We start from the raw sequence: 17390 nt of genomic DNA, 5'->3' as shown, positions 1-17390 counted from the left end.
TTACCGATTAAAAGCGCCGATGTGGACAGCGCTTTGTCAGTGGGAGAGCTCTCTCCTGCCGACAAAGAGTGGCTACACTGGATACCATACAGCGGCACTGCTGTAACAGCACTGCTTTGCCGCTGTGAAGTGTCCAGTGTAAACATAGCCTAAGTTACTGCTGATCATGTCTGAATTTCAACCAGCAGCTTAGAAGTTAACCGTTCCATTTCCCATTGTGAATAGCTTGAGCAAGGATGTGTGTTTTAAATCTTATTGTTAATTTCCATTTGCTGGGAATGCTATCACTGTGGAACTATTCAATCTGGTCACCTCTTATGTTAAGCCCACATTTTCCTAGGTTTGACTTGATTGCAAACGGTGGAGCTTCCCTAACTCTGCACTTTGAGCGAGCCCCATTCATGAGTCAGGAAAGGACGGTATGGCTGCCATGGAATAGCTTCTACGCCATGGATACGCTAGCGATGAAAACTGAGGAGAACTCCATTCCCAGCTGTGACTTAAGTGGCTTTGTCCGTCCTGATCCAGTCATCATTTCATCACCACTTTCAACATTCTTCAGTGATGCTCCTGGTCGGAATCCCATAGTACCAGAAACCCAGGTATGAATTGTGGGAGTGAAAAGAATGTAGAAACAATCACTCGTTGTGATAGCCACACGTCAGAGATGATGCACCCAATTATCAGAGTTTCACCATCCACTCACTGGACTTCAACTGGCACCTTTGTGTATTGATTCTAACAGATGAGCTAAAAGACAGACTTCTCTAATGAATCTTGTAGAAGCTGTGCTAGGCTTATCTCACCCAGGCATCTCTCTCGACTACCTTACATTCTCTCCTACTGCCTCTCATTATCACATTGTACGTCAAGTCCTGTGTATTTCTAACTATAGCTGAGGCTATTTCAAGAGAATTTTGCAAAAACTTAGTATGTGCAACTAACCACAACCTGCTCTCGCTTATGCTAGTCAGGGGGATGAATGATAAAGGGTTATTTAATGATCTACACTGCTATTATTATTATTGCTGGTTTATTCCATTTTGACATCCCTTTTGCGTTATACCAATTGCCAGTGGAAGTCGCAGGTTTGTATAATTGCAGCCTCTTGTGGCCCCTGTGTATATAACTAGCAATAAATCCTGTTGTTTTTATTTACAATTTTTCCAGCAGGCTATTTTCAAAATGAAAACGTGATAGTGACACACAGTTATTAGTCCAGAAATCATAACCTAAACTGTATCACTGCAGTATGGCAAGGATACAGATTTTCAACCGTAGAAAGTTGTTAGTTTGTAAGTAAAGTGCAAACAGATATCTCTTCTAAATAAAGTGTACGGTGGCAAGTTTAATATGTCTAGTCTGTGTTTCCATCCAGGTTCTTCATGAAGAAATTGAGTTTCCTGGCTCCAATATAAAGCTCTGTTATCTGAGTTCCCGTACTGCTGGATACAAATCTTTGCTCAAGATCACCATGACCCAATCTCTTGTGCCTCTGAATCTAGTTAAAGTTCATCTGATGGTAGCAGTGGAAGGGCATCTGTTTCAAAAATCATTCCAGGCATCCCCTAATTTGGCATATACATTTATCTGGGACAAAACTGATGCATATGGTCAGAAGGTTTATGGGTTGTCAGATGCTGTAGGTATGTCATGACATTCAAGCTCTAAAACTTTCAAATGATAATATAGTGCTTATAATGGCTGATTTAGTAAGAATACTGAAATAAGGACTGTTGAAAGAATTTGCCTACAGATCAAATACAAACTATGTATATTCTGTCTTCTTTATACAGTTTTATCCTTGGATTGAGCCTCATCCACACATTTAATAGAAGGAATAATTTGGTCTCCATATATCCTGTTTGATAGAAAGTGATTCTAACCTTTGGAATGGCATGCATACTCTAGTCCACTTGGAATCTAGTGTATATTTTTGTTGGTGCTTGCCTGTATTGTAGTATGCTTACAATTAAAATGGTAATTTCTATCAGAGGTCATTCCTGCACTTTTATAGCCATTTTTAAATTGCATAGAGAGAGATCTTTATTCTAGCAAGCAACAAAAGAAATGACCTTAAGAACCTTTGTAACTTTTATAGTTGTACCTGAAGATGTGAACAATTGATGTAAGGATTTTACAAATGTGCATTAAAGCAATGTGAATCTGGAAAGAAAATTGTGTTTTAAAGATCTGCTTGCTCTTGCACTTTCACATTATTCTAAAGACTTGCAGACGATAGCACCTCTTCTCCCAATAATTCACAGATCCCAGGTTAATGTATGTAGTGTATGGGCATGTATATACATACACATGCCAATACAAGCCTTCTATAATCCCATTTTAAATGAGCTGTTACATACCATATGAAAAAAATGCCATTAAATATAATAAATAAATCTGGTGAATATCAAGCTAATTAAAAGTAGAAGCCTGTCCTGTCATTTAATAGCAGATTTTTTATTAGATTTTTTAATGATTTTTCCTTCTCTCCACTCATCAAACTGGTCACTTCCCAAAGCCAATTATGCAATGAAAAGGTCATCAGGTCCCTACAGAGTACAAGGGAATCAAGTTTCAAGGTTGAATTAAGTCAAAGATCTGAGTTTAATATTGTGGAATGAAAGAGAGCATAATCACTCCATCTCATAGAAAGTGTTTGGGAACCAGTTGTCTTTCTGTTTGGGAACCAGTTGTTTTACTATTTGAAAAATTGTCCAGTCATTTTTGTCCATTGCTTATGCAATAATCATCACCATTTTCCCCCAGTTTCTGTGGGATTTGAATATGAGACGTGCCCCAGCCTGATCTTATGGGAGAAGAGGACAGCGCTGCTGCAAGGCTTTGAACTAGATCCCTCAAATCTAGGGGGCTGGTCTTTGGATAAACATCATGTTCTTAATGTCAAGAGTGGTGAGTTAACTGATTCCATGTTTTTTCTGTACTACATGCCATCATAGCAACTTCTATCCATCTGTAGAAACTTCACTGCATGGTTTATATTTAAATTCTGAAAAATACAGTTCCACTGCATTTATCACTATATTTCTGAAAAGTTTTGTAAAGTCTGAACTATTTTTGTTTCTGAGAATAATTGTGTCATTTTCCAAGAATCACTTCTTACCCTGTCACTGAACAGCACATTCTTAAATTTCCAAGCTTTTCCTTCTGCGCCACTGAACCTTTTTCTTCCTCCCCTTATTCTACCAATGTTCTCTGAGCCTTTTCCTGATTTCTTGTTTTTGCCTTTGGCTCCTGTAATCCTCTTGAAAGATAAACCCAGGGAAAACTGAGAAACATGAACTGAGTGAGCTGGAAGACCCCAGTCCCATTATAGTCATAATATCAAATCCAAATTGGACACAGGGAACAGGATTTTTAGAGAAGTTAAAACACAGGCCAGGGATGTGGCAATCAGAGAGAACAAGTGACATCAGAAGAGGACTTTGAAGTCCACACTTAACTTGTGATGATAACACAGATCTAGTGCAAAAAACACTGCCACGTTGTCTAGCCAACGGTTGTATGATGTCAGGTTGACTGAACAAATCCATTTACCCCACCACCCAAGGAAAGCCAACCACCATGGCCTACTGGGTCAATTCTAAAAACAATAAATAATCTCTCCTTCCACACTTTTCCCTTTTGGAAAATTTTGCAACCCTTAAGTGTTCTTCAGTGTGAATGTGTTTACATTTCCTTCAAGCCATCCATTCTGCAGCCACAGCAAGCAGTCAGCTACACAAAGATGTTGCTGCAGCACTAGCAACTGAAGAGAGTTCTAGTTCATTGCACAATAACTCTATCCCAAGCAAACCTGAAAAAACACCTTCTTTGAACCTACGATGGTGTCAAGGACTTGCGATACTAGGAACCAGAAAATGTCAGGACAGTTAGCTAGTACCATAAAAACCAACAAGAAATACTTCGATCAGTTTCTTCCGGCATACAGGCTCTGAACTTTGTGTGTTTTTCTACTGGATGTGAGGGAGATGCACAGAGAGTAAAAGCAGACACTTTGTGGAAATGTTTGCATCAGCTTTGAAGACATCGGGAAACAGGGTAGTAGATTTAATTGTAACTTTAACTTTTCAGCCCTCTTCTCATTGGGTTCTAGAGGTAAATTATATAGAAATAGTGTTTCCATGTTTTTACCTTCTGGCACACTCTGGTTCTGCTAGTTTTATTGAGTTTTTTGGCTGTTTCTTTATAAAATTTACTTGACTAGACTTTAGCCAGGGTGAAATAATTTCCAGAAGAGCCAAGTACAGTGGAGACTGGATTTAGATAACGGCACCACTATTTTTTTGATATTTTAAGGCAGTTACTCTGGTAAATGCCAGTTTTGACTATGACTGTAAACATCTGTTTAATGAGCTAACTGAAGTACTGGCTCTGTCAATTTGTGAAAAACTTATTTTAAGGAGTCTTACGCCACCAGAGATTTCCAAGAAGCTGGTCAAAAAGAGTTTAGGTGACATTTGTGGGTCAGTAAGAGGCTTTAAATGTCAAAGAACTCAGCACACAAGTTATTTTTTATTGCTGTAACTGTACCACTTTGTGTGTATGATCCATGTAATTGTCTAATTTTTAGCAATTAAATTATTAGTATTCTTTATGTTATAACAAGCATCTAAAATGGGCCATGTGCTTCACAGACATATAGGGAGACATAGCCTTAGCTTAAGAGCTCACAGTCTGAAAAAGGATAAATACCCTACAGTCATAACATTGTTAATTGTGCATTGCAAAACAGAGCAAAGCTCCATTAACTACTTAATATGCAGTTGCTAACTATTCTCCTTCTCTCCAGTTATTCCTGTTGGTCCATTCCTGTCATCACTTCTTCTGTTTCTCTCTCTCTCTCTTAGACTTTAAGTGCCTTGAGCTAATAGCTATGCAGGCAGATCTAAAACAGTTACTGTTCCTCACATTTTTTACCAATAGGACTAAGGGAGTTGGAGACTTAGCATATCTTTTTTTGTGACCCTCGCAAACTTTTTTCGAGAACCTTCTTTCTGTTGCTTGCATGAGCAAGTTGCAGAATAGTTCATTGCACAAGAAGCCTAGGTGTCATATTCAAAATCAGTGAGGTCAGTTTATTTAATGCATACTTTCATGGATGCTGTGTGGCAGGTTGAGCTTTGTGGCATTGTACAAGTATGTGCATTCCACCTTTGCATACGGTGTCATGGTTGTTACAGCTGTCAGTGGTGACAGCTGCACTCATGGCCGTGCTATAAACCTCTTCACTTAAAGATATAATAATTGGATTTCCAAATGAACATGCAGCTGATAGTTTCCAACAGTATTTTCCATACTATTTGACCACATTGTTAGCAGTAGCTTTTCTGTGCTGTTTGGAGCTGGGGTATCCTGGCAGACCTAGAAGAGGCAGGACTCACATTATCCCTCAGAATGGCTGGGAGTCCCAATTCAGACATTCCTCCCACCCCCAGAAATGGGGATGTTCCTCTGCCTTCCACATTTTCCCTCTAGCCCTTGAAAGCCTCTTCAGGCATTTTGCTCTTGTCTCTGACTTTTTCCTTTTTCCCCTTCTTCTCCTTCCCTTCATCTCTTTTCCTGTCCTTGCATGAGTGAGAAGGACAATGAGAGGGAGCAGCGAAGAAGGAAAAGGACAGGAAAGCTGACACAAGAGCGTCCATATACTAATAAAAATAAACTGAAGGCAGAGGAAGCTCAGGGACTAAGCTTATCAGGGGCAAGTGCTCTCAGTTCTTTGCCTCTTTGTTTTGCTTTTTAGTTGATGACGTTATAACCGTAGCCTTTCTTTAATCCGCCTCTGTAGGTTGGGAGAAGAAAGAGATGTATGACAATGGTTTGACTCATAATGACTGTAGTGTCTTCTAATACGACCCAACATTACACCTTTAACTTTACTGCTAGTTGAGTAATTCTTGTGCTCCTGTGCCCTGAAAACATCAACTATCCCTCTCCTCACTATAATGTTGTGAGACCATGCAACTGAAGGCACTTCACCTTACATCCCTGAACCAGTGTCACATCAGTTGTTAAAAGCAGGCCTTCTAAAGGCCAACTTTCCAAATTATCATAGTAACCACTTCCATTTCCCTTCACTGTTAGGTATATTGCATAAAGGCAGTGGAGAGAATCGGTTTCTAACTCAGCAGCCAGCCGTGATTACCAGTATTATGGGGAACGGGCGCCGAAGGAGCATCTCCTGTCCAAGTTGCAATGGTCTCGCAGAAGGAAACAAGCTTTTGGCCCCTGTGGCACTTGCAGTGGGAATTGATGGAAGCCTCTTTGTTGGGGATTTTAACTATATTCGGCGCATCTTCCCATCTAGGAATGTCACCAGTATTTTGGAATTAAGGTAAGGTGTCAAATGTAGCCCTTTGACTTAGGTAACCTGTGCTGAAATCAGACTTTCCCATTCCTTTTTATAATTTTCTAAAACATTTTCACTTGCCACTTGATAAGTTTCCAATGGAGAAATGGGGCACAGAAAAGCATAGCTCAATATCTATGGATGATAGAGTGATGAATGTTAGAGAGAAAAATTGAAGATGATCAAAGAAGAAATCAGCTTGTTTTCTCTTTTTGTTAATCACTTAATACAATCTCCCTTTACGATTAGACAAAGCCTACCTAATTTCCAAGACTATGGGATTGACTGCCTGTCATTGGTGAGCCAGAGCAATACGCCAGGGCTTAAAAGCCTTGTGAGTTCAGAAGAGTTTTTGATATCAACATATTTTTGTGGCCATCGTCCCCACTCCTTTCCCCCTTTCCCACATTTTTAAATATCTTTCTTTAGATTTGGTCAGTGCAGTTAAAATCAGGTTGATATCACAGAGCCACATGCATAATCAGAATACTATAATTCTTTAAAATTATCTCACTGTGTACAAACAATTGCTGAGGTCACATAAATAGAAAAGGCACCAGTGTATCGTGGACCATTTCACCCATTTCTGTTCACTGTCCTTTTTCTTCCCTCTGGGAGAGGAAAGGGCCATTCATGAAAACCCTCAGTCATGTGACTAGTCCTTACTCTTACTGCTCAGTCTCTGGAGACAAATTAAGTACCCACGTGAGGAAAAACTATATGTTTGGATCCTACGTGAACACCTTCTTGGTACTTCTGCAGGTCACTTGTTCGCTGTCAGGAGATGCAACATGATCAAACTACTGCTCTTGTAAACTTTAAAAAGCTGACAAACACCTTGAGAGAATTTGAATAGCTAGCCTATTTCTCTGATACTACCAATAACCAGTCGCTTCACTTTTGGTGGCTGAGAAACACAATAAAATGATTGGGCTAGGAAGAGATGATGGACCTGGTTCTGGTCTCACACCAGTTTTCCACTGATGTAATTTTGTTAACTTCAGTGGAGTGAGTCCTGATTTATATTAGCATAACCAAAGAATTACTTTGATCAGCTTAGAGAGTTTCTTGATCAATGGCTGCATTTACAGTCAAACCTGCTTTAAGCAACTACCACAGGGACCAAAGGGACCAAAGGGGAAATATGTGTTGCTTAGTAGAAATTGGTCTAAAGGTTAAAAAAAAAATCCTTTTGGAAACTACTTTTTGGTAGCTTAAAGTGTTTGCTTTCAACTGTTGGAAGTGATCCTAGTGCTGGTTTCACTGTGTATTAACCACACCTCTCCGCTAAGCCCACTGTTCCATGTGGTAAGCCGCCACCTTCTTCCCCTCTCAGCACACAAGATGAACATTTTTCCACTGTGATACAGCATGGCCAGAGGGTAGCAGGAGAGTGTTAGCAGGGAGCCTTATTCCCTGCAAGGGGAGGAAGGTTTGCTATAGATTAACTAGAGAACCTGAAGCCAATTAGAGCACCAGCAGTCAGTCATATGATAAAAAACCGCTGCTTCAGTCAGACAGTGTGGGAGTTGGAGCAAGAAGGTTTGGCTGGAGCAGAGAGCAGTTTGAAGGAGTTGGAGAAGAGAACAGTTTTGAAGAGAGACAAAAGGAAAGTTTGGAGGAGTGCTGTGGTGGGCTGAGAAATCCAAAAGAAACCTTAGGTAAGGGGCACCTGGCTTGTGTAGAAGGAAGGCAAGAAGCCCCTTCACAAGCTGAAGGGCAGGAGAGGGAAGTAGCCCAGGGGAAGGAACTGCTAGTTCAAGTGGTTCGCCACAAACCTCAGGGCCCCTGGGTTGGGACCTGGAGAAGAGGGTGGGCCCAGGTCCCTCCCTCTCCACTCCCCTCCTCAAGGACACTAGTGGGGGTGATTAAGAACTGGTTCAGAGGCAAGCAATATCGCCCTGAACCTACCCCAGAGAAGAGAAAGCGCGAGACCTAGAGAACAGTACCGGCAATTTGCCACACGACATAATGATTATTTCAATGATTCAGAAAGTTTCTTGCAAAATATGCCTTGAGGAAGGGTATCATGGCAGGGAACTATCTGGTGATTACAACACCCCCTGGTGAGCTTCATCCTGAAACCAACCTAAGACTAGAGCTGAAGAGAGATTTCCTCTCTTGTGTCCTTTTGTAAAATAAAAACAAAATGCTCTGTATGCTTTACCATCTATTCTTCAGCTAACTGTTTGTTCTTTTTTTTCCTTTTGTTCCCTTTCTATAAAGAAATAAAGAGTTTAAACATAGGTAAGATGAAAAGCTCTTTCCCATATAATTTGATACAGTTTGTTTGCTTCACTGTGTTTGCTTTTTGTGTTGTGCTTCTTGTGTAACATAATGTTTTTCATGTACCAAATATAGTAACATTTTTATGTGCTAATTGTGTGTTATGAATATGATAAACTTTAGCAATTATGAAATGCAGTCAAAAAGAAACCAAATAAGTTCTGACAGTAATTAGGAATTTCTAGTGGAATGCAAGTATAATGAACCCAAAGTTAACTTTTACATAAGCATTTCTCCCTGCGGTCTGCAATTGGTCTAAACGGTTGAGGCAAACTACACAAGTAGCTTTTGAAAGTGCTGGACAGGGTTCACAAAGGCACTAATGAACTGGAAATGGGTCAAAAACTCATTTTCAACTCATTAATAATTTTTTCTGGATTTTCTTTTTCTTTCTTTCTTTCTATTGACTGACTGTTAACAATGTGGTGGTCTGGTTATATAATTGATTAATTAGTTTAAGTGGAGTTTAAAATCATTTTCTAAGGCTTGTCTAAACTGGCAAGCAAAATTGGCGCTGCTGCGATCGATGCAGTGGCATCGATTTAGTGCAGGGTTTCTCAAAAGGGATCGCCGCTTGTGGAGGGAAAGCCCCTGGCGGGCCGGGCTGGTGTGTTTACCTGTCCCGTCCACAAGTCCAGCCGATTGCAGCTCCCACTGGCTGCGGATTGCTGCTCTGGGCCAATGGGAGCTGCTGGAAGTGGCGCGGGCTGAGGGACTTACTGGCCACCACTTCCAGTAGCTCCCATTGGGCGGGAGCAGCGATCCACAGCCAGTGGAAGCCGCGATCGGCCAGACGTGCAGACGGGGAAGGTAAACACACCAGCCCAGCCTGCCAGGGGCTTTCCGTACACAAGCGGCGACCCCTGTTTGCGAAACCCTGATTTAGTGGGTCTGGTGAAGACATGATAAATAGATGGCAAAGCGCTTTCCCAGCAACTTCAGTACTCCACCTCCCCAAGAGGCAGAAGGTAAGTCAGAGGGAGAGCATCTCCCGTTGACATAGCGCAGAGTAGACACCACGTTGGGTCAGTATAAGCTGTGTCTCTCCAGGGTGACTTTTTCACACCCGAGAGTGACGTAATTTACAGCGACTTAAGCATCAGTGTAGACCAGGCCATGAACAGAGTTCTAGTTCATAGGCATTAAAGGGAAAACTCTTTTTATACTACATGAACACTAAACCCACTAGCCAGGTGTCCCCAGCAGTTGTACAGCTGGCATAGCCAGCCCCTGTGCCTTCTTCCTCACAGTCCCCAATGGAGAGGAGAAGAAGAGCAAAACAAGGAGAGTGGTCAGCATATGAAGACCTCTGCAATCCCCAAATGCTGTATGGTCCCTTGGGGACCATAGTCTGATGGTTCCCCATCTCTCCTGAGCCCAGTATATGGGGCCTAACAGTGTGATTCCCCTCTCGCAATGGAGTAAATCAAGAAGGAGCCTGAGTCAATTAATTATTTTTATGATTATTTGTGCTGGTGGGTGGCTATTAGTTGCAGCTGTAAATCTAACTAATTATTAGGACGCTTAGAGCTTTATGTATGGCAGCTTTTCTTAGTATTTAAATCGAAGACATAAGTGAAGTGGATGGAGTTACTCTGGTGTAAGTGAGTGGAGAATCAGACTCTTAAGGGCAAGTCTTCACTACCCGCGGGATTGGTGGGTAGTGATCAAGCTATCAGGGATTGATTTATCATGTCTAGTGTAGATGCGATACATCAATCTCCGATCGCTCTGCCGGAACTCCACCACTGCCAAGAGGCAGAAGCAGAGTCAACGGGGCAGCAGCAGCAGCTGACCCCACGCTGTGAGGATGCGAGGTAAGTCGATCTAAGATATGACGACTTCAGCTACGCTATTCTTGTAGCTGAAGTTGCGTATCTTAGATTGAACCCCCACCCCCAGTGTAGACCAAGGCTAAGACCCACTCCTGCCTACGCCAACTCCCCGGCAAACTGCTTCCTGACAGGCTGAGTCTCATTGACTTCATAGCAGTAAGTGTTATGTTCATTAGTAAGCGCTATGAGATGAGGCCTTGTAGTAGAGTATCTCTAAGCAATACTGATTATTTTATTAAAAACCATTTTAAACTAAGAATACATTCCCTGCCTTCATGTAAATCTAATAAAGAATTAAAGGGATTTTTTTAATGGCAAAGGGAGAGGCCAAAGTTGCTTAGCCAGTCAAATGCTAGTTTGGGAACTCTTTATTTCTCCAGTACAGTATATATGTCATGTCTCTATTTGAGAAAATAAGCCATTAGCTCTTTGTGGGAGTAATGAACGTGCATCATTTTAGATCAGTTTCCATCTGCCAAATTTGATTTGCCCCATTATCAAACTTGGAGAAAAAAGCCCCTCGTATCTTGTAAGCTTGCTGCTGAGTTTGATGGATAGGCTCAAACCCTCTCTGCCCTTGTTGGGCTCACAATGGAGAGCAAACACATATATAACAAGTCTGCATCTGTGCCAATGAGTTGCTGAAACAAATGATAATGAATGCTCTGAATGAGATCACTGCATCATGATCATAGCCTGAATGGAATTCTGACAGCAGGGAGGGGCAGGGAGCTCAGTTTATATATTGATGACTGCATAAGAAAGAGAGGAAGAGGACCAGAAGGCACCTTCTATGGGCCACAGTCTGCCACCCTACCTTGCAGTGCTTGATACCTTACTTCCCCTCAATTTCATTAGTACCTACTTGCAGAGTGAGGTACTACTCAAGATGAGTATGGTGACAGAACCTGCTCTTCAGTGTTAAAGGAAAGCATGTCTAGTAGCATGAAAGAGGGGAAAGCATCAAAACAACATTTAAAACTTTTTTTTTAACTAACAAACCTGGATGTTTATCTGCTGGAAAGCTAAGAGGTCCTGTTAGCTAAAGTCAACATCTTAAGGGCTTTTCCTTGAACCCCGCACTTATCCAAGGCAAAGATAGAAAATTCAGTTAAATATTCTTTGATGAGAAAAGAGGAAGGGAGAAGAGGTGATGAGATGACCTGGTGGGAAGGCATTATGCTGTAGAAGACAAGATAAAGGACTGAGATACTGAGTTCTAATCCCAGCTGATCTCACTGCACAAGTCACCTAATTGCTCTGTGCCTCAGTTTCCTCCTCTGTGAAATGAGTATAACAGTACTTACCAATCTTTGTAAAGAGCTTTGAGATCCCTGCATGGGATAAAACTGCTAAGTATTATCTATTGTACTTCCATCTCTTCATTTGTATGGTCCTATGAGTCTTCTGCAGATGGCATTACCTCTTCCCATTTAATTTCAGCCAAATCAATCTCCTTTCCAGAATCTACTGTTTTTGAGCAAAGTGCAGAATGTGCTGTTGACTAAGAATCATGCCATATTACAGGCAGTGTCAGTCTGTTGCAGAAAGGGAGGATTACAACAGAGAGTGTTTTCTCTGTCCCTCCTCACTCCCCAAAATCTGGCTGTCCTCACATATGCACAGTTGTCTGTATACTGCTGATAATCCATCTGCAGAAGGTGCCAGTGGCTGTATTTCCAGTGAAAGTCTAATGAAGAAATGGCTTATTTTCTCCATCATAACTTGCCTCGACATATCCTCACTCTTGGAGTTGTGCACTTTTGCCATGTGAATCCAGAAGTGTGGATCTTTGGAGGCAAATGACTCCATTTACTGGTAAGTAACCTGCCTTTTCTCTTGCTGTATTCATTTGTCCTCCACACTTTTAAAATCTCCATTGACTTTAAATAAGGTCACCAGAGGCTCACAAGACTGGTAAATATAATAGAGATCTTGTTTTAAAACACATTAAAGTGAATCCATCTTATTCCTCTGCTCCAGCTCTAGATATGTGTGTTAATGACTGACTGAAATTTCACAATTTGCAGATGGTTTGTTAAAATAGTTCCAGAATTTGATAAGCTGTCAAAAATTATAGTTTCATTAGAGATGTAGCAATATATCTGAGCATCCACTTTTATAACAAATCATGACTAGTCACTGCAGAGTAGCCCATGTAAAGGCCAAATACTTGGGCTCTCTCTGATTTTAGTTACACGGCTAACTTCATATACTATTTTAAGAACAAATGAGAACAAACTTGGTTTAAGGATAAATTTGTTATGCACCTACTTTCTACTTACGTAAGACCTCATGAATTTGGTGTCAGAGTATCCATGACTCAGAGGCTGGTGCTTTGATCTCATTCCTGAGATTTCAAGGGAAGTACAAGGATGACAATAGTTGGAGATGAACCAAAGAGATTTGGCCTCAAGCAGGTATCTCCAACTACTCCCCGCTTCCAAAGTAGAGTGTAGCAGCATCTTTCCCCATCTCAACTTATTATATAAGTGCTGAATGAAGAATCTAGTGTTCTTTATTGGTTTACTTCAATACATTAAACACTTGCTTTATGGAAAGTGTCCCTGGCAAAGGAATAATAAAAAGTTGTGATAGTACGCACTGGAAAAAAGTCTCTCCTCAGCACATTGGTTCAACACAGTGCAGAATTCAGCCCAGTTGGTGGTAGATTTAGAGCTTCACGCTATGAACAAGGCACTTCCATTGTCTCACTTTTTCAGTACTAATCGTTCTGAGCATGAAACCATTGATACTTAACATTTAGGAACACTAAATGCTGGATTTATCCATCTAACTCAGGTGCTAGTCATCTTTCTGGCAAGCATACAGGGATAACAGTGGGAGGAGGGAAGGGCCTTTTGCATTGAAAGTGGTTTTAAGAATGGGGGGCAAGCTCCACACTCTTCAGAAAATGCTGACCAGTCTGTAATCAGAACCCAGACACATTATCTGTTTTTCATCCCTTTTTTCCTTCTCTTTGGTTGCACACAAGCCAAGTCATTTGTAGAGCTTGTAGCTGATTTATTTTTCAAAGAATTGTGCCCAAATGAAGCAGTAATATATCAGCACTATGGGAAATATAGGAAAGTATAACAAAGTTCTGAAATGGAAGTAACTCAGACCCCTCAGAATATTAAGATGTCAAACTGTCCTTTCCAATTCTTTAAGTGGCAGATAAGTGGCCAAAAGGTCCGGGATGTTTTTAGATTGCTCAGCCATCTCTGTTTTCTGTTTTTCCCTCCTAAAGCAACAATCCTGCCCACAAATACTACCTGGCTGTGGATCCCGTTTCGGGTTCACTGTACGTATCAGACACCAACAGCCGACGAATTTACCGAGTCAAAACCCTCACTGGTGCAAAAGACCTGGCCGGTAACTCTGAAGTGGTGGCAGGGACTGGAGAGCAGTGTCTGCCATTTGATGAAGCCAGATGTGGAGATGGAGGGAAGGCAGTGGATGCAACCCTAATGAGCCCTCGAGGTAAAGGAAGTAAAAGAGACTGGAGAAAGCAATTGTCTGAGGCTAGGCTGGATGTGGATATAATTATCTAGTAATTAAATCACTAGTTGCTTGGTAATTTTTATTCTGTGCTTTAATCACAGCGGATTGGCAAGCGATCATGCCTTAGTTAAAGCAAACTTTATTACCCCTTCACTGTTTGCTGCAAAAGGAGATTTCACTGAATAGGGTTTCCTCCTAAAAGGAAACTTGCAGACAAGAGAAAACACCATTGTTTGAAACACAGTCCTTTTTGGGGAAGTATTTTTCTTATTTTCTGTTCTGATGTTCATTAGCCTGTTCCTACAAATGGGAAAAAATGGATCTGTCTTTTTAAGCTTCTTTATAATTTGTAGTAAGGAGCCATAAAGGATTTTGGGGAATTTTTTTAGTCTCAAACATAATCAGGAATATAGTCTTGTCTTCACTATTTTGCTTGGAGCACAGAAATCAGTGGCTTGGGAGCCTGCTAATTAAAAGGGTGGGTTTGTCGAGTTGTTAGCAAAGAGAGTTTTTCTTTCAATTCTTTGTGTTAAGTAGGTGTTGTTCAAACCAAATAGAAAAGCCCCCACAAAGGCTCTTACTCTGCAAGCAACTCTTACATAGTTGCTTAAATTTGTCATGAGTAGCCTGAGTGAATGCAGTGGGACTACTGGCATGTGTAAAGTTAAGCACATGTGTAAGGGCTTGTCTACATTTAAAACACTGGAACTGCTATAGTGCTTAGAATCATAGAATATCAGGGTTGGCAGGGACCTCAGAAGGTCATCTAGTCCAACTCCCTGCTCAAAGCAGAACCAGTCCCCAGACAAATTTTTGCCCCAAGTGGCCCTCTCAAGGATTAAACTCATAACTCTGGGTTTAGCAGACCAATGCTCAAGCTACTAAGCTATCGCTCCCCCAATGCATCTGTGAAGATGTTTCCTAAGCCAGTCAGAGGGCTGCTCCCATCAGCATAGTTACTCCAGCTCTCTGAAAGGTGCTAGCTATATTAACGAGAGAGTTCTCCCATTAACCCAGCACTGTCTACAGCAGGCTTAGGTCGGTTTAACTGCGATGCTCATGGGTGTGGATTTTTTACACTCCAAGTTACGTAGATATACCAACCTAATTTCCGACTGTAGACCAGGCCTGAGTGTTGGCAGGAACGGAGCTCAAAGAATTTTAAAACATCCTGAGTGAAAACCACTTCCACTCTCAGTTATTTTTGATTATGTCTCTGGGGTCAAACCTACAAGTTCTTGAATTACACGTAGAGTCTTCCAGGAGAAATGAAATCTGAATGTTTCATGTAAGAATCAAGGAGAAAAATCTTTCTTTAAAAAAAATAGTTTCAAGTTTCTTTATACAGAGGCAAAAAAGAGAATAAGTCAAATGAATAAGTTAATACGAGATTCAATATTAAGGTTGACTTGTTAAAAAAACACAGTATAAATCAGCATAGTTCCATTGACTTCAACAGAGGTACATTGGACTGCAGCATCAGGGGCTGAAGGCCTGAAAAAATAGGGATGAACAAAAAAGCAGCACTTTGTTACCATCCATATTTGGAATAAACTTATCAATAAAGCATGAGACCAGAGCACTGATTGTTGCTTATTTTGCAAACCTATAGGAATTGCAGTGGATAAGTATGGGCTCATGTATTTTGTTGATGCCACTATGATTCGGAAAGTTGATCAGAATGGAATTATATCAACTCTGCTGGGCTCTAATGACCTAACTGCTGTTCGACCACTAAGCTGTGATTCCAGCATGGATGTCACCCAGGTAGAGTTTTACTTCCTCTTTGTGTATGTGCCATACAACAGATGGTTATTTACTTTGGATAATTGCCTGGCCATTCTCTGTAGAAAATACAGTATGTTAGACTCCTCTGAAAAAGGATTTAGAGGTTATTGATGACATTATGCAGGGCAGGATAACAGCTTATATAATTAGTTACTGAAAAGAATGAACCTACCCTCTTGCAGTAGTTAATACAAGTTGTTTACACAGTTATAGAGAAATAAGTTTGAGAGAATGGAAGTTATTGTATAATTGCCTTTTATTTTTCTGTACTTGCTGTCGACTTTCAGTAATGTAGCATTCAGTCCTTTGCAACAGATACATAATTAACCAAAGTTAGCACTGTCCATAGCTTTAATTTGTACATACAAGTATTAAGTAGAGCACTTAGTTCCGTGATTTACTCTGTTAAACCATTGACTAATTTGCTGCCGTTTCACATATAATTATGTGTTGAAAACAATTTACTACTTTGGTGTGAGTTATGCAATAATAATGAATTATTGTGTGGTTCATAGGTGCGGCTGGAATGGCCAACTGATCTTGCTGTCAGTCCCATGGATAACTCGCTTTATGTCCTGGAGAACAACGTCATTTTACGAATCACAGAAAACCACCAGGTTAGCATCATCGCTGGACGTCCCATGCACTGTCAGGTTCCTGGGATAGACTACTCCCTTAGCAAACTGGCCATCCACTCTGCGCTGGAGTCAGCCAGTGCAATTGCCATCTCACACACAGGAGTCCTTTATATCAGTGAGACAGATGAGAAAAAAATTAATCGACTACGCCAGGTAACCACCAATGGAGAGATCTGCCTCCTAGCTGGGGCAGCTTCAGACTGTGACTGCAAAAATGATGTCAACTGTAATTGCTATTCTGGGGATGATGCTTATGCCACTGACGCCATCTTAAACTCCCCATCCTCCTTAGCTGTGGCACCAGATGGCACTATCTACATAGCTGACCTTGGAAATATCCGCATTAGGGCTGTTAGTAAAAACAGACCCGTTCTTAACTCTGTGAACCAATACGAGGCAGCTTCTCCAGGAGAACAGGAGCTATACATCTTCAGTGCTGATGGCATCCACCAGTACACCCTCAGTCTTGTTACCGGAGAATATCTGTATAATTTCAGCTACAGCGCCGATAACGATGTCACAGAGGTGATCGATAGCAATGGTAACTCCTTAAAAATTCGTCGGGATAACAATGGAATGCCACGCCATTTACTGATGCCCGACAATCAGATTGTCACACTGGCTGTCGGCACGAATGGTGGACTCAAGGTAGTGTCTACTCAGACCCTGGAACTTGGATTAATGACTTACAATGGAAATAGTGGGCTCTTGGCAACAAAGAGTGATGAAACAGGGTGGACGACCTTTTATGAGTAAGAACGTTTTTAAAATTTGTTGAGTATGCATTTCTCTTTCAAGTGAGACTGGTTAGGGCCTAATATAATGTCCACTGAAATCAATGGTAGTCTTTCTTTTGGCTTCAATGAACATTGAATCAGGCCTTTAAATCTTGATGTAATAGGGTACTGGAGCCAGGTGTGTGATTTCGTTAACTTCAACAGTCTTGCTGTGTCCTTGCATAAGGGCCTG

The 17390-nt window shown here is 41.1% G+C and overlaps 1 protein-coding gene across 3 annotated transcripts in view; it reads left to right on the top strand.

The window, feature by feature from the left end:
- The window catches only part of TENM2 (teneurin transmembrane protein 2), an 851854-nt gene that overhangs the window by 800868 nt on the left and 33596 nt on the right, over positions 1 to 17390 (top strand). For 2 of the 3 annotated variants that reach the window (XM_075068077.1, XM_075068079.1), the window contains 8 exons: positions 326 to 602; positions 1379 to 1646; positions 2770 to 2913; positions 6106 to 6355; positions 8597 to 8617; positions 13742 to 13974; positions 15608 to 15762; positions 16299 to 17173. In XM_075068077.1, the coding sequence (XP_074924178.1) occupies positions 326 to 602; positions 1379 to 1646; positions 2770 to 2913; positions 6106 to 6355; positions 8597 to 8617; positions 13742 to 13974; positions 15608 to 15762; positions 16299 to 17173 (2223 nt within the window). The remainder of the gene's footprint in view (positions 1 to 325; positions 603 to 1378; positions 1647 to 2769; positions 2914 to 6105; positions 6356 to 8596; positions 8618 to 13741; positions 13975 to 15607; positions 15763 to 16298; positions 17174 to 17390) is intronic. The other variant, XM_075068078.1, reaches the window with a different exon arrangement.

Source organism: Chelonoidis abingdonii, chromosome 7 (genome assembly GCF_003597395.2).
Source record: "Chelonoidis abingdonii isolate Lonesome George chromosome 7, CheloAbing_2.0, whole genome shotgun sequence".
In the NCBI taxonomy this organism is placed as follows: Eukaryota; Metazoa; Chordata; order Testudines; family Testudinidae; genus Chelonoidis; species Chelonoidis abingdonii.
This window is presented reverse-complemented; position numbering and strand designations above follow the sequence as displayed.